The 16080-nt window shown below is 39.1% G+C and overlaps 1 protein-coding gene across 3 annotated transcripts; it reads left to right on the top strand.

Moving 5' to 3' along the window:
- Window positions 1-1504: 1504 nt before the first annotated feature.
- Window positions 1505-15537, top strand: LOC145494624 (proprotein convertase subtilisin/kexin type 6-like). 3 transcript variants are annotated; one of them, XM_081474155.1, is made up of 14 exons: window positions 1505-1850; window positions 2111-2215; window positions 2652-2741; window positions 3873-4010; window positions 5195-5259; window positions 5574-5662; window positions 7030-7208; window positions 7711-7926; window positions 9074-9174; window positions 9910-10161; window positions 11173-11474; window positions 12306-12419; window positions 13253-13309; window positions 14012-15537. In XM_081474155.1, exons 1-14 carry the CDS (start codon window positions 1689-1691, stop codon window positions 14275-14277), a joined length of 2136 nt encoding a protein of 711 aa, XP_081330281.1. In that variant the 5' UTR covers window positions 1505-1688; the 3' UTR covers window positions 14278-15537. The 3 variants fall into 3 exon arrangements, with proteins under 3 accessions (XP_081330281.1, XP_081330282.1, XP_081330280.1); XM_081474154.1 differs by having other exon boundaries at window positions 1507-1850; window positions 12306-12461; window positions 14012-15536; XM_081474156.1 differs by lacking the exon at window positions 13253-13309 and having other exon boundaries at window positions 1506-1850.
- Window positions 15538-16080: the final 543 nt, after the last annotated feature.

The raw sequence follows: 16080 nt of genomic DNA, 5'->3' as shown, positions 1-16080 counted from the left end.
AGCAGTAACTCTGAAATTCACATGAAATATTTTCAAAAGGTGTTTCTTGCTCAACTTTTTCGAGAGCATCGAATTTAGAAATATGAACCACTAGAGCCGCAAATTATTGTTTTAATTATAAGTTCGTGTTGCAAGCCATGTTTTACTAGGATTGTACTTAGTTTGCCAGAAGGACAGCCACAGTTATTATTACCGTTTTCTTTTTCTTTCCAATATAGTCCTCGTCTTTAAGGTAAAAAAGAAAAAAAAAAACTGCCAAGTGTTATGCGCGGTAGCGCGGGAGCTTTCCTTCTTTCGGATCGCGAAAAAAAATATATATATATAAGCAAACTGGGTCGGGTAACGGCTTTCGTAAAGACTCACATAAATGGTTTGATACACTTAGAGAGGACAATAGAGCAAACAACAGAAACAATGCCCTTAGTCCCAAAGCTATTGCAGCTGCTAAGAAGCAAAACAATTACAAGCCTACAAGAGTTGCTAAACATCTGAAAATAGGACCATCACACAGTGTATAAGATCGCTGGAGGATTCTGTCTCTTTACTGCTTCCCCCTTTCAAGATTTACTGCCAACCCAACTTCTTTATAGAAATACGATTAAGTAAAAGGGTTACCAATGTACAGCATAAGCAGCTTGTTCCGATTAAAGAAAGAACTTCTATCAACCTGCCTCCCTAGCTTCACACAGTCGTGTGAGTTGACGTATCGCCTCGCAGTTTATTTGGGTTGAGTTCTGTGAGATACGAGATAATAGGAACGAAATTTGGCAGCGCGACAATTTTAGGACGAAATCAAGAGTTATATATAGCCTACCGCTATACACGAAAAAAGGGTGGATGGGTGACTGTCTTTCTTTTAGTAGTGGAAACCCACAGAACGATAACTCGCCGAATTCGCGTTAGATCGGCACGAGGAGCTGGCAAACAACAAAGAAGACAACACAGCAACAGGGTAAGTAGATTTTATTCACAAAATATAAGAATAATTGGCTTTTCAAGCAAAGCCGTTGCATTCCCGTACAAACCTTTATAAATTCAAACCGTTGTAACACAACACCTCCATATGCTGCAAGGCGAGAGTCATGTTTCGCGTGGTCAAATTCGGTCGTTATGTAATAGTACATACCATATGTCACGTTAGCCTGAACGTTCACATAAAAAGGAAAAAAAAAGGATAACATTGAGAGCTTGGGCCGCCTGTGGTTTGTTGAGACCGGATATGCAGCAGATAGTAAAACTGATAACGTAATATGAGCATACAGTAGTAATGGATAGGATTAATACCTTTGACATGAGCCTTAATTGTTGAAAAGGATACCGAGACAACATAGCTAGTAGTGTCCATTGTTTATGGTATCAAGGTCCTTGGCAAGATCGTAATGCACTTACACAATAACAGAATAGCATCTGTGTGATTGAGACATATCGATGGACAGTAATAATAAGCTCTTGTAGTTAACTATACTTTACAAGTAAAGTTTACATTGTTACTACCCACTTTTACCTTGCCCTTTTTAACTTTCTTGCCTTTTAAGTATTTTAAATTGCCTTTGGATGATCCTCGAGGGATATAGGCGTGAAGCAAGGATCTTCCTCGTCACCAAGACCCTCTGTTTGTGACGAATCGAGTTGGCCAGGTCACTCAGCACAAAGTTGTAAACAGAAGTGCAAGCAATGGCGGAAGTGTAATGGCTGTCGAGTTTTGTTCCATTCTGTGGATAATATTCTTCAGTGGAAATGCAATTTCTGCCAAGGAGATTTACACTAATGTCTGGGCCGTGAAAGTCCGTGGTAGCCAGCAGGAAGCAGCGGAATTAGCCGTCAAATATGGTTTATCCTACGACGAACATGTAAGGGATTCTTTGTACATGTACATGTTAAGTGAATCAAACTGGAGTCAATTGCTTAAAATTGCCTCTGAACTGGTCGAGCACTTCGTCGATATCATGAAAGACAATGAAACCCACTTAGTCTTTACAAATATCTACCCTGAGTCAAGTTATTGACAACCTTATTCGAGAGAAGAGGGTAAAAATTCTACAGTATAAGTCTAAGTCTGTGCATGTATCAGCAATGTATCTGCTGAAAGCTCCCTTTAATTTATTTTCAGCTGTTTGAGAACTATCATGTCTTTAAAAAGCCTGAATTAAAGAAAAGCGTAGAAAAGACGCCATTAGCGTCTGGAATTGACAGGAAACTGGATGCAGAATCGAAGGTAGGATAAGTAAACGCTGTCTAGACTGTGGACTGTCTAAGTAACGATTATTCAGTTGAGAGAAAGCAATTGCTGAAGCAACTGATAGCACATGCACAGCAATAATTAAGCAATATACAGTGCATTGTTCAATGCAGTTGCCTTATTGAACAGGAAGAAGTATTTTAAACCATACAGACGTATTAAACTAGGGCCGATGCCAGATTGTTGTTCCAAAAATACGAGCTGGTCCGTTAGAATTTTAGCCAAATCTCATGGAACTTATCATCTTGAAGTTATCCTCAACCTTTCTTCGTATTCCCACGATTTTTTGCAGGACTAAGAAAGTCATAGGCTCGTAGCAAAGATGTTGGTCTCACTATCTAATGACGCACCATTCACACTTCAATCTTTGATGTTGGCTAGTCACATGACCTTGTTTTTTCTGTCTTTTCAGGTTGAATGGTTTATGCATCAAAAGGAGAAAAAGTATAAACTGTTCTCTACAGGTTTTAAAGATCCCATGTTTAGTGATCAGTGGTATATTGTAAGTTTTTCTCTTCAAATATTATCTACATATGTTTTCATTTTTTTTTTAAATTTATCTACATGATAATTGAGTTATAGTCGCAGACAATTAATTAATAAATAAATAGGTTTTCTGTAGCATGTGCTGTAATGGTGTTTATGACTCTTTTATAGACTGACGTTATGGCTATAAATTTGGTCATACTGTCTTCCTTTTTTTTCTGTTTTACTTATAAGTATCATAATTTCTATTTTTTTGTTTCATTTTTCATCTAATTATCTGTATTTAATATACATATTCAATGCTAATGAACTGTAATAAATAATTAACTATTGCTTCACATTGATTTAATGTAATCTGTTTGGACCTTGGCAACGTTCTTTGAACAAAAACAGACTGACGTGAGACTTAAACCTTAAACACATATTTATGTTAGCTAATAATAGTTTCAAGTTTCAACTGTATTGCTCATCCTAGCTCTTTTCAAGATTTAAATTTACAGGTTCATTACGTAAGTTAATACATATAATTTAGTATAAATCTACTAGCATTCTATCACGAATGGCATTGTTGCCGCTACTTCTTTAGTCCCCAATGAACTCGCATAACAATAACAAATTTGATTTTAACACTTTTTTAATAACCAAAGACACGTCCAAGTTTTACAAAATCAGTTCCACGTGAGTCCGTCCGGGTGGTTACAAAGTTTTGCAAGCTACTTCATGTCATTGACACGAAACGTCACGATCAAAATAAAACAAAAATAAAATACTGTTCTTCGGCGGTAACAGGCATTCTCTGATTGGCTATGCTATGCTCTATCTATTCTGTTCTAGATAGTGAGTAGTGTAGCAGTAAGTGCTTGTTAACAAGCTGCTGGTGGCCGCTTCTTTGCATTTTTGAAGTGTCTATGAAGAGGACTTTGATAAAGTTTTGAAGGACAAGTAGATATATACTAAAACAATAATTATTAGATTATTCGCTCTCGATTTCTATGCATGATACTAGTTAACTCGGGCTGTGCCCTCTTCAATTATCGTGCGATATAAATCTCAAGCTCATAATCTAATTGTTAAATATATTTTTTATACAATTTTTGAATGTTGTTATAAAATTTAATCTTGGGGTATTGTTCTTCCTTACATGTAGAGGAGACCTTATGGATCTAATGAGCCAACATTCAATATTATCTCTGCATGGGAAGCAAATTACACAGGGAAAGGAATTCTAGTGGCAGTGGTTGATGATGGAGTAGATGGTAGTCATCCTGAACTAACTAAAAACTATGTAATGCCTTTGTGTTGTTTCTAATTATTTTTTGCAACAATTAGCACTTTATAATGGATCATGTTTGATAACGGAATGTACTGGGACATGTTGTGGAGGCTTTTGTTAGAGTAGAAATGTAGACCTCTAGGCCTGCCCCAGCAGTGTCAACCATTTTTTTATTTGATCCAATTCTTTAAATTAAATATTTAGTTTTCCCTCCCTGACTACATTCCTGAGTGATTCCCTATTCTTTTAAATGTTATTCCAGTGGGGTTTAAGTAGCTAGCCTTAGTTACTTCTGACTCTTAGTACTCAGGGCTGTCACTAAGTTTTTAGTCACCTGTAACATTATTCTCCACACCCACAGCAAATTTGTTACTTTATGGGTGGATTCTATCAACAACAGGCAATTTCACCTGTAGCATCAAACGAAAATCGAGCATATTCAGCTGTAACAGGTGCTGCAGATTGCGGCCCTTAATGGCAGCCCTGGTGCTGTGACTTATTTTAAGTGAAGACCTTTACAAGAACAAACCCAGCAGAGTTGATAGAAACCCACCTAGAAGTCCAGAGAGGAACTTCATTTGGTTATTATAATTATTATTATTATTATTATTATTATTATTATTACTACTATTTTTTTAGTGACAACAAAAAGTTTATTAAAATCTCCTCAGAAAACCTATTTACAAATCTTCATGCATTCCACTATCATAGACTAAAATTTTGATGAAAATAAATTATTATCATTATCATCATCATCATCATCATCATCATCATCATCATGTTTATTATTAATTATGAATTTTATTATTATTATTATTCTATCAGGGGTATCATTAAGTTTTGAAGAAGAAGGGGTTCTCATGACAGAGTAAGCAGGCACTCCTGTATAGACGAGGGCTGAAGGCCTGAGCCTCTAGGGGGGTTCAGAAAAAAAGTTATAAACTTACAGGGTTGAATTTTTTTTTTCCCTGCTGATTTTTTTTCATAATTTCTTACTTTAAGTAGCCGCTGGTACTCTGTTCAATGTAGACCGGTGCTGGTACCTGGGACCTCAGCTTCTAATCAAAACCCTGATCTATTGGCTTTGAAGTGTCTGGAAAAATGATTTGTTGTCAGTCTGACTCATCAAAATTTGCTTTCAGATCCACTGTGCATTACATGTATATTTTACCTTAAATTGCCTTCATCTTATTCAGAACTCTACAGCAAGTTATGATTATGTGGATGGAAAGCCTGTTCCTTTTGGGAAACCAGTATCTGGGTAACTATAAAATGCAGCTATTGCTTAATTATTTTTTAACTTCTGAAAGTGAAAAAGTTTAGCCCCAAATTAACTTATTTAAATTAGTTAGTGAACTGGTTGTGACCACCACTTGTAAGCGACCACCTCTCCTCAGCGACCAGTTTTCCAAAATACCAAAAGTTTCCAATTCAAATCACAGTATTTGGAACCTCTTGTAAGCAACCACCTCTTGTAAGCAACCACCTCTTGTAAGCAACCACCTCTTGTAAGCGACCACCTCTTGTAAGCGAGGTAAGTAATACATCAAAATGTTTTTAATTATTCCTTTCTAGTCATGGCAATATGTGTGCTGGTGTCATAGCAGGAGTAGCCAATAATAACGTATGTGGTGTGGGGTTGGCATATGATGCTAAAATTGCAGGTTAGTTGAATGTGAATTTTGAGCACTGTTGATTTAAGAATTCATTCGAAATGACTCAATATCCTCAGGAGTTCAGTTATTGGGATCTATTATATGCAAACTTAAATGTCTCTCCCTTTGAATTGATCAAAACACCACAGGTAGGTTAAGCATATATCAACTTAGAAGCAAAGGATAATGGGAAGTCCTTTCATACACCTTACCCCACCCCCCTGTATCAACCCCCAGGCTATACCAGGTAATAAATTAGTCATTATATGTAACCTTAAATGAACATACACCATTTGTACAGATGCCTAAGTAGCTGAAACATTTATGTATGCATTACGGACCTATGATAGTCGGAGTAAGTGCTTACGGCGGTAAATATATCTTATTAACCAGGTGTGAGGGCCGTACTAGGAGATACGATATTCTCCCAGTATGGTCCCAAGCAAGCTTGGTTATGAGGGACTAACATAAGAAAACTGAAAATGTTAAGCCCTGGGCAAACGGACTCGTAAGTAGTTGCAAGTAGCCGCAAGTTGAACTTGCGTAGAGACTTGCGTTGGCGGCCAAACGGACTTGCAAGTTTCTTGCAAGTACATACAAATCGCCGAAAAAAAAAAAAATTCAAGGCTGCATATCCTCTATTTCATTGGCTAATAGGTTGCTACTACAACGAATGGACGTCACTCAACTTACGTTGACTTGGGTTGGGTGGCCAAACGGTGGAAAACTTGCGTCGACTTGCGCGGGAATTTGATCTCGACCAAAGTGAGCGCAAGTTATGGCAAGTCAACGCAAGTGCACGCAAGGCTTGGCCAAACGGACTCGCAAGTAAACCCAACAGAGATTGTGTGGGATCAATCGGGACAGTGCCCGGTCCAATACTTAGAGAATATTGGACCAGCAAGGGAGCAATCTGATTGGTTCATTTTAGTTTTTGGAATTTCAGTTGTGAGGCACTTAGCATGGAGTAACCACTATGTTGGAATGAATAGCAGATACACAAGAGATTTGTAGTACTGATCGCAAAAAGGGCAATTTATCTTTTAGTTATCTGTAGATTACCTACCTGTACTTTATACTTGAAAAAAAATTTCAGTCAAATCCCTTTCAGTTATTTCTATCCTATTTCATAAAGTACAAGCATTTATATCGCTTGAGGTTTGTATGCCTTTTTAGTTTTAGCACTTAAGCTTTTACTCAACGAAAACATGCACTTCACCAAAAGAGGGGGGATTAATTTTCTGCGGGGTAAAAAGATGATTCATTAAGAGCTGTTAAAACTATTTTTAGCTTCTTTTTCGTGGCCTATAGAATTGGTACCAATGAAAGTATGGCCGATTGTTTTGACTCCTTTATCATTTTCTCTTATGTCCCAGGGATTCGTCTCTTTGATGATGACATCAAATCGACGGATGTAACAGAGTCCAAAGCGTTAATTCACGCGATAAAGAGTGTGGATATTTACTCCAACAGCTGGGGGCCTGGTGACATGGCTTGGCAAGTGGAAGGACCAGGTCAACTTACCACTGAAGCACTAAAGATTGGCATAAAAGAGGTGTGGTGTGGTGACCTCTTGGTGACCTCAATTCCCCGTTAGGTTCCTAAAGATCGATAAAATAGAAAATTTTCCAAAAGTGTCTCAATTACTTTTGTTGCACGTTGTAGGTACATGTACATGCAGCCTTTTAAAATTAGAAATCGTCTTTCTCTCAGACTAGAATAGTTGGAAAAGGAGGAGAAAGCAAGAGGTATTTTGTTCCTGACATCATCAATTAGTTCGCGCCTTTCATCTTGAAATGACGTTGATCAGGTATCCGATCGTTTAGCCCCCAAGTTGGTGAGCCCTGAGCCGGTAAGCCCCCTAACCAGAATTCAAAACCACTGACCATTTCTCGTTCTTTAAGCGTGAATACAAGAGTGGATGCTGGGGCGAACTGGATTTGGTGCAAAGCCCTCTAAAATTCACTATCTCGATGATTCATGGAATTTTTGTTTTTTTGGAAGGAAGGACTTAAATTCAGATCTAATTTGATCTGTCATGGTCTGTCTTATTCTAGGGTCGTGGAGGCCTGGGCGCCATCTACACGTTTGCTGCTGGTAATGGCGGGATAATTGGTGACAGTTGTGCGTATAGCGGCTACGTCAACAGCATTTATACTATTGCCATTAACGGTGTCAACTCAGATGGCTCCAATCCGAGCTACGCAGAAGAGTGCCCCGGGATCATGGCCACTGCGTACAGTAGGGACATGCTTAAGGATATTGGAAAAGTCGTGAGTATACATTAACTCAAATCATTCTCGCATTTTGATTGGTTCTTACTTATGATCAATTGGAGGACAGACGCATAGGTGGCGTCATTGTTCTTTTTGCTTTATTTTGTAAAACAAGCAACATCCATGTTGCCGTGCGTCTGTTCAGCAGTTGGGAACTTAAACAACGACGACGACGACGACGACACCGAGGACGACGCTTAGGCAACAACGAGTTTATATTTTCCAGCAAAATTCGCAATTGTCTAGATCTGTTCAGTGCCCCAATGGCTCTAAGAACGTGCTCAGGCTACATGTGTAAATATGCAATGGCAGCATTCAATTCGGAATGGAAAATACGAAAAATTAGCCGTCGTCGTTCGCGTTCACCAGACTACGCAAAACTTGGTCATTTCACGTTGTTGTTTTGTAGACGGACGGGAAAGAAATTTACAAAGATTTATAACGCACGTGCATAACTATTATTCTTCTCATTAGACCTTTTTTTGGTGACGTTGTCGTTGCCTTCGTCGTCGTGGTTTGCTTAAGGTCCCTAATAGAACATAGGGAACGTTCAAATGTGGTAAGAACAAACTAAAGCGACACACTGGGCTATCGCCTCGTGTGTCACTGATGTTCACATTTCGACGTCTTCTGTGTGTGGTACGTGTTGGTTACTAATCTCTCTTCCATGCTTTTCCTAAACAACTCTCGTGACCAAGTTACTACATTAGAAACTTTTAAACTAACTGTTGTTTTATCTGCTGCCGTCTAATCTTAACACGACGACAGTCAATGGCAGTCAGTGAACCTCGAAAAAATAGAGACGTTAAAGAAAATTGGATGGAAATCCTCCCATTGACCCACAAGCATAACCATGTGAACCCATTAACGCGAAGTAATATTTTTCCCATTCAGTTTGATAGCCTGTGAGCAGGCTCAATTTGAGTGGCGCGCGGGTGAACATTTAGTCGGCAAGCGAAGCAATCCGGGGGGAAGGAGTCTTCCAGGCTCTCGCATATGTCGCGCGAGGCTGCTCGTAGGCTATCAGCTTGGCGGCGGTGTTGAGAATAAACGTTTTTCGAGAAGAGTTTGAGTTTTACTGAAGGGTTAATCAGAGGTTATTCTTGTGTTCTTGATTTTCCTAACAGTTGTTCTCTGTATGCAGATAACTGCTGATAATCGTTTAGGTTGTGTTACTGATTTTGGGGCAACTTCAGCGGCTACAGCCATGGCGTCAGGCCTGATTGCACTTACCCTTCAAGCAAAGTAAGCCTGCTACAGTGGAATCTCGATTTAAAGAACCTATATACAACGAAGTCCTCGGTATAACGGACGAGTTTCCTGGTCCCAGTATGAGTAAAATATATGGAGAAGAACCTCGATACAACGAAACCTCGTTATAGTGAACATATTTTGCCAGTCCCTTGGCCATTCGTTATGTCGAGGTTCCACTGCTGTACAATGGGATGAAGGGGTTGGAGTGGGGTCCAACAATCGTGCATTACCCTTCTTCTAACCAAGACGGCTAAATAGAAAGAGTAAAACCTCATTTGTACGGTGTTAGTCTGTCTGACATAAGAAGACATAAACTATCTACACCTTAGCCTGCGTTACAGCTCCTCTTCGACTTTTTCTTTTCGGTGAGAGGCGGCTGCGACACAGGCTATGGACACCTCTGAGCAGTTTCTTCTACGATTCAGCATTTCCCTGAGGATTATTGCGAAAGTTTTACTTCAAATTGAGACACTGCACAGATAGGCGTGAAGTCTTCCTACTCAGTTGTCTCGGTTTCCTAGCTAGAAAATGGACCATTTTGACGCGAATTTCCTGTAAGGTGTATTTCACTACAGAGAGATAAAGGTTATCTAGTACATTTTCAAAACCAAACTGACCACATGATCATTTATGGAGTGGTTTCAAATGGTGGTGGTGGGAGATCCAAGGGCGTGTCATTTTAAGTGTTCCTCAAGTATTCCATACATGTTCCATTTTCTCTTCCAGTCCGTATTTATCTTGGCGTGATGTTCAACACGTGATAGTTAACAGCGCAAGACGAGCGCCTGGGATCCCAGGAGCCACAGGAATCCCACTAAAAAGAGGACACTGGGTGCAAAACAAAGCTGGTTTATACGTCAGCAAGTTTTACGGCTTTGGGCTCATGGATGCTGAGAGAATGGTGAGTCTGGCAAAAGAGTGGAAACCCGTGCCTCGTCCGCAGCTTAGATGTGAGATTAAAAGCACAGATGAAAACAAGTAAGCTAAACAAATCGATCGCATGTTTCTTTGCGTCTGTTCAGTAATAGATCACAGATGACGTTGATATGTGGTACAAACAAAAACCTGGCAGACGAGGCGATAGCCGAGTGTGTCACTGATGTTCTTACCACATTTTAACGTCTTCTGTGATCTATTACTGAACAGACGCACAGCAACATGGAACCAGTTTTATATAATAAAGAAACAGGAAGTGTTATGACGTCATCTCTGCGTCTGTCCACCAGTAGATCATAAGTAAGAACAAATCAAGACAAAAATAAGTCGACATTTTATATAAATTGGGATTGAAATGGTAATAATTATTAATAATTATGTAGTTTATTTTCGTAATTAATGTGTCTTGTTTCCATAACGTTACAATAAAACAGGGGGGCGCGGCAATTGCTAGGACGAGCTTGTTAACAAGAATGGTGTTTTTGTTAAAAATATGAAAAGAGTACTGAAAGGTAAAGAAGCTACTGATAAACATTTTAGCTTATATTACCTTATTAGTTTTGAAAAACAGAAATATGAACCAGCTCTTTTGTAACATAGCGACAGGGATCCGAAGTAATCGAGAAGAAATTTCATTTCCAGTTGAAATCACAATTTCTCCGCTTTCAATGCCTCTATATTGCTTTATGGAACAGCGATAGAAACATTTGGGGAAGTCTCTAACCGTCTTACTAGTTTTGTTTGGGACGAAAACAATAAGCTATTTCCGACTTCCTTTTAAATTCTGTTTCAAAACGAGTCTTGGTGCACAACCTTTTATATCGAAATGAGTTTGATTTGCAAGACAATGAACGTGTAAGAAAAGCTCAATTCCTTTTGAAAGGTTGTACACCAAGACTCGTTTTGAAACAGAGGTAAGAGCAACTTGGAAATAGCTTACTGCTTAGTGACTTCCTGTTTTCCATCGGATCATGGATGCGCTCTTGCATGCAAAATGGCGGATCATATTTCGACCTGTTATGTCAACGAAATGTTTTTCTTTTTCCATTGCAGACCCATTCCAGATCAGAATAAAGTTTTTCCGATAACGTTGGGGAATTGCGCGATAAAATTCCTAGAACACGTCCAGGTTAAGGTCAATCTTGATTTCACACGTCGTGGAGACTTGTCACTTCAGTTGAAGGCACCAAGTGGTACAACTTCTCCTTTGACTCGAAAGCGCAACATCGACAACCTCACAGGATACAAAAACCTGACAAACTGGGTTATCACAACCCTGTTTAACTGGGGGGAGAGCCCCATAGGGAAGTGGGAACTAAGTGTTAGAGATTTTGATCCAAAAAACCCGAGTACAGGTACGTAAATGCTGCTTGTTGTTGTTGTTGTTGTTTTTTTTTTTTTCAGGGAAAAAAGTCTCAGAATACTTAAGAATTAATCTTCTTACCAGCAAAACCAAAACACATTCCTCGTAAGCGAAGTTTACCTGCTCGATAAACCAGGACTTTCCATACACGAAAAACAGGAGATTTTGTTGAATCTTCGACCACGAAATCATTTTTTTGTTTGTTATAGCTTTTGCCTATCGTCTCGTGAATGCTTAAAACAAACTGCATCATGATGCTAGTTGGGCCTAATGTTACGTTGTTACACATCGTTATTAAAGCCCCTTTAAAGGAGCTACGTCACAGCTTGTGCATCTTAAAAAGTTTAGCCAAAATTTTTCAAGTTCGTAGTTTGTAATCCGTGTCAATCTTCTCTATCTTTAAGTATCCTTGCAATTGTTCCTCTATGGTTTATTATTCTTTGGTGTTTATCTATCTTTAATAGTAAGCAACTATTTTCAGGTTTCCTTCCGCCAAATTAAATGGTTAGTTTTTACGTGGCTAAAATACTGAACTGAAACAAATCACGATTGTGTTCCCTTAAAATTGTAACTTTCCAGATTTTTACCTGGAAACACGAACGTAATTATTGGGTATATATTAGTAATCCCAGTAAATCATTGTAATCCCAGTACGCAGAAGAAAAGTGTACTTTAAAATGAAATTTCACAATGTGGTAAGAACAAAAAGGTGGCAGACGAGGCGATTGCCAAGTGTGTCACTGATGATCTTACCGCATTTGTGATCTGTTACACTTGTGATCTATTACTGAACAGACGTAATGTATTTTGCCATTTGTTCTAGGTACACTATATAGCTGGTCTTTGATTTTGTATGGAACAATTACAGATCCGCGAAAAAATACCTCCGGTCTCATTGCACCGTCAAAGCTTCCTTTAACTCCAGCCGCACCAACAGGTACTGTCACTACATCCAAGAGGTCACTACCGACTACCACTGGTAGGCGAATCTGTTTTCTAGTTTGCTAAATGCTCTTTGGCGAATAAACTAGTTGCAAGTTGATTTTGTAAAGATTGAAGCATGACTGAAAAGACATGCGCAGAACTTGACCCCTCCCCACCCCCACCACCCCCCTTCGGTTGGGGGTATTTCTCGTGCAAAATCAGACACATTCAACGACTCTCTAAAGACCTCTCAAAAGAATGTGAATTGGGTGCGAGGCGAGACGTCTGTAACCCAGGTGAACTAAAAGCATCCTGATTACGTGTCTAAAGGAGTAAAAAGTGGTAGTGTATGCTGGTGTTGTGAGGACGTAGCACTCCGGATTGGGTGGTCAGGTCTGAAGAAACCGAGTGATCAGGGCACCGCACTTGAAATTCGGAGGTTGCGGATTCACGTCCCGTTTTGACTATTGCCTGGTGTTGTTCTGGGTAGTCCCGAGTTCAATTCCTTGGCCGTGCTTGTAAATAACTACTGGTGTGCCTCCTGCCAATTGGGACTTTTAACCATTCATTTACATTATCTTTTCCATTGTTCGTTTCCACTGCCCCTGATAAGCTAGCCTGCGAACGCTGACGTATTTCCGGCGGCGAGGAGTGACAGCCAGAAATACGTCTGCGTTTGCAGGCTGCTGAAAAGCCCCATTCAGTGGGGCAGTCAAGAAACCAGACAATCTAGGGAGGGGGGGGGGGGGGGAGCAATGTTGTTAGTCTCTTGATAGTGCCAGCCTGAAAAAGTCACACAGATTTACAAAAGACGTAGTGTTATTAACTCGTTGCCAATAACTTCAGCCCAGCCAACAGAGACGCTTATTGAAGCTAAGAAGGAGTCACCACTAAGCATATCTGGTATGCTGTTGTTATTACGTTGTAACATTGGCTAGTGAAAATAGTAAATATACGCTGAATTTAGCGTGCAACGAGAAGAAAAGGGTATTTTCTCAGACTAACTTTAAACTCCCTGGAAAGAAATCAACTTGTAACTTAGATTCCTAAGCTTTCACCCAAAGCCTTTAGCAAAATGTGCAGCAGAATCAATTTGTTTAGCACGCCTTATGTCATTTAGTCATGGCAAGGTGCAGCGGAAGCAGTCTTGATGCTGCTTTTGTCGCAATAAGTCCAGTCAAATTGATTTTTTTTTTAGCTACATGTACCAAGCGTTTCGTGTGTCAAGTCAACGGACAAATTGTCGCCATCTTGAATTTGGAGACAATGGGGCTACTTCACTTCACATTAAGATAATCAAATTAGAAGCGGCGTGACCAAGTGGTTTAGGTGAAATCTAGAGGCCCCTGGTTTAAATCCACCACCCTACCGCTATCTGGATTTGTTCCCGGTAGTCCCGAGTTCAACTCCTCGACTGCGTTGTGTAAATAGCCAACTGGTCAGCCTCCAACCAGTTGGGATTCTTAATAGCACAGCAGTGTTAGATACAGTTGACACTTGAACTAAGTTATTCATTTTTTTTTTTTTTTTTTAATTAGGTAATTTATTAGTTAGTCAATTTACATGTGTGTATTAATTGTTTGATTGAATTTTTTATCTTCACAGCCTCCTGGAAGACACCCTTGTTGATTGCTGCCTTGCTACTTGTCCCTATTGTGATCTTGGTGATCACTTTTTGGTGCAGGCTCAGAGAAAGACAGAGAGGAAATGAGGAGAGCGAAACACGGCTACAGGAAAACGCGCCAAGGGGAAGAGAACAGAGAGAAGAGGAATCGAGAGAAGATAAGGAGAAACGTAAATACTCACGAATTAAGTACGTCGGGTCGTTTAAAGATTCAGCGGAGGCTGGGGCAAGCGAAGTTATGGTTTGAATAAAGGACAACAGCAATAACGCTAAGGACTTTAAAAAAAAAATTATATTGCTTTAATGAAAGGGCAGTAAAGAGTTAGTCCTATTTATATGTTAATATATTCATAGCTTCGAGAAATCCCTGTAAGTTCCTGTAGGTCAGTGGACCATACGGATGTGGGGTGAGATGGAATACTAGGAAGAGTGACGGGTGTTAAGATTGCTTTCAAGCTCATTCTGGGCAGTAAAACTGCCCGTGATACTCAAGTCAAAGGCCTGTGTGTCTGTTGTTTTACTCGCTCTTTTTGACCATGAGGCTGTTAGAGGAAAAAAACCAGAAGTTTACTTTGTTTGTTGTTGCAGTGTCATAGTTTAAACAGCGGACATAATTAAGCTTGAAAAATTTTGACGTTTATTACTTACATGATTAAATTAACGATATGTAGACCTGTAGTCTATAAAGTCGTTTCACTCTAAAGTTACTTAGGCTATGCACTGTTAACTTATATTTCATTTAGATGCTTTTTTTATCGGCGGTTTTAGCGATAGCTGCAATGTGCCAGATTTCTTCAAAAGAAATGGCACAATAATTAGTAAAAATGGCTTTGAAAGGCCAAGAAAAGACAAGTTTTGTATTCATCGTTTCAACTCTGAACGTGTGATTCAGATTGGTTCAATTGCAATTTGAACACTGTACGATTTATTCTACTTGCAGTATTAAATAATTTGAAAATAATTTGAAAGTACTTACGAGTATCAAGTTTGATATTTGATAGTGTAGTTTCTAAAGAGAATTCTATACACAATTTCAGAGTTGCCTTTTATGCAATTTAGATTTTATAAGCAAGCTATCTGAGTTTTAATATAATTTGTTGTCTGCTTTCTATTTAAATATCTGACAAAATTTTTGCTGTCCATGAAAAGTAAATCCTGTTGTAGTGTTTGTTTTTTTCAGCAAAGAAATGAATGAAATTCATGTTCAGTCCTAGAACGTCACATAAGCTTGGTTTGCTTTATTCATTTTAAAGGCAATCAAAACAGTGGTGACCCTAACTGAGGTCGGGACATTAATCCGAATTGTTCAAATTAATATCATCATAATTATAACCATTTCAACGAAAAGCAAAGAAAAGCATGGTTGCTTCTCAAGAAAATCCTATCATTTTCTGTGTTAAAAAAAAAGTCAGACTCAACTTAAACGATTTTAGGGATGCTCTAATGTTATTGGCTGACATGTCTGTAACCATTGCGACATCAATATCCTCACATGTGAGAGGTAAAATGGTATCGTCACTTCTCACGACGTAGAAATTACATTTTAGGAACAAGAAAAACCTCGATATCTCATCAAAGAATTTTTTGTAAGGTGGAGACTGTTAGCGGGGAAAAAGACGAAGTAAATCGGCCGGGAAGAATCGATGTGACGTTTCCTAGTGCTCAGACTTTTTTTCCTGGTCTGCTTCGTTTCGCCCGGACTAACAGCAGGCATTGGATCTTCAAGGAATACTGTCAGTTTGTTTTGCCACTGACTTTCAGTGGGGAAGCTAACCTTTAAGCCATTAGGTGATGTGAAATGGCGCGCTTGCTGTCAGCGTTCCCTTGCTCTTTTTAGTTCAAGCATTTCAAAACATATGTATGACAAGAAAACGACTCAAAGGTTGCTTTTTAAACAAATCAAACAAGATTAAAGAAACTTTAAAATAGTTTCGTTCACGCAAATCCAGTGAAATATCTACAACTAACAGCTGTGCGCCCGTAATTTTCGGAAACAACTGTTTTGATATAATTAGGTCTTCAGAGAATGCAGATCTTAAGGTGGCTTCCT

Source organism: Orbicella franksi, chromosome 8 (genome assembly GCF_964199315.1).
Source record: "Orbicella franksi chromosome 8, jaOrbFran1.1, whole genome shotgun sequence".
In the NCBI taxonomy this organism is placed as follows: Eukaryota; Metazoa; Cnidaria; class Anthozoa; order Scleractinia; family Merulinidae; genus Orbicella; species Orbicella franksi.
This window is presented reverse-complemented; position numbering and strand designations above follow the sequence as displayed.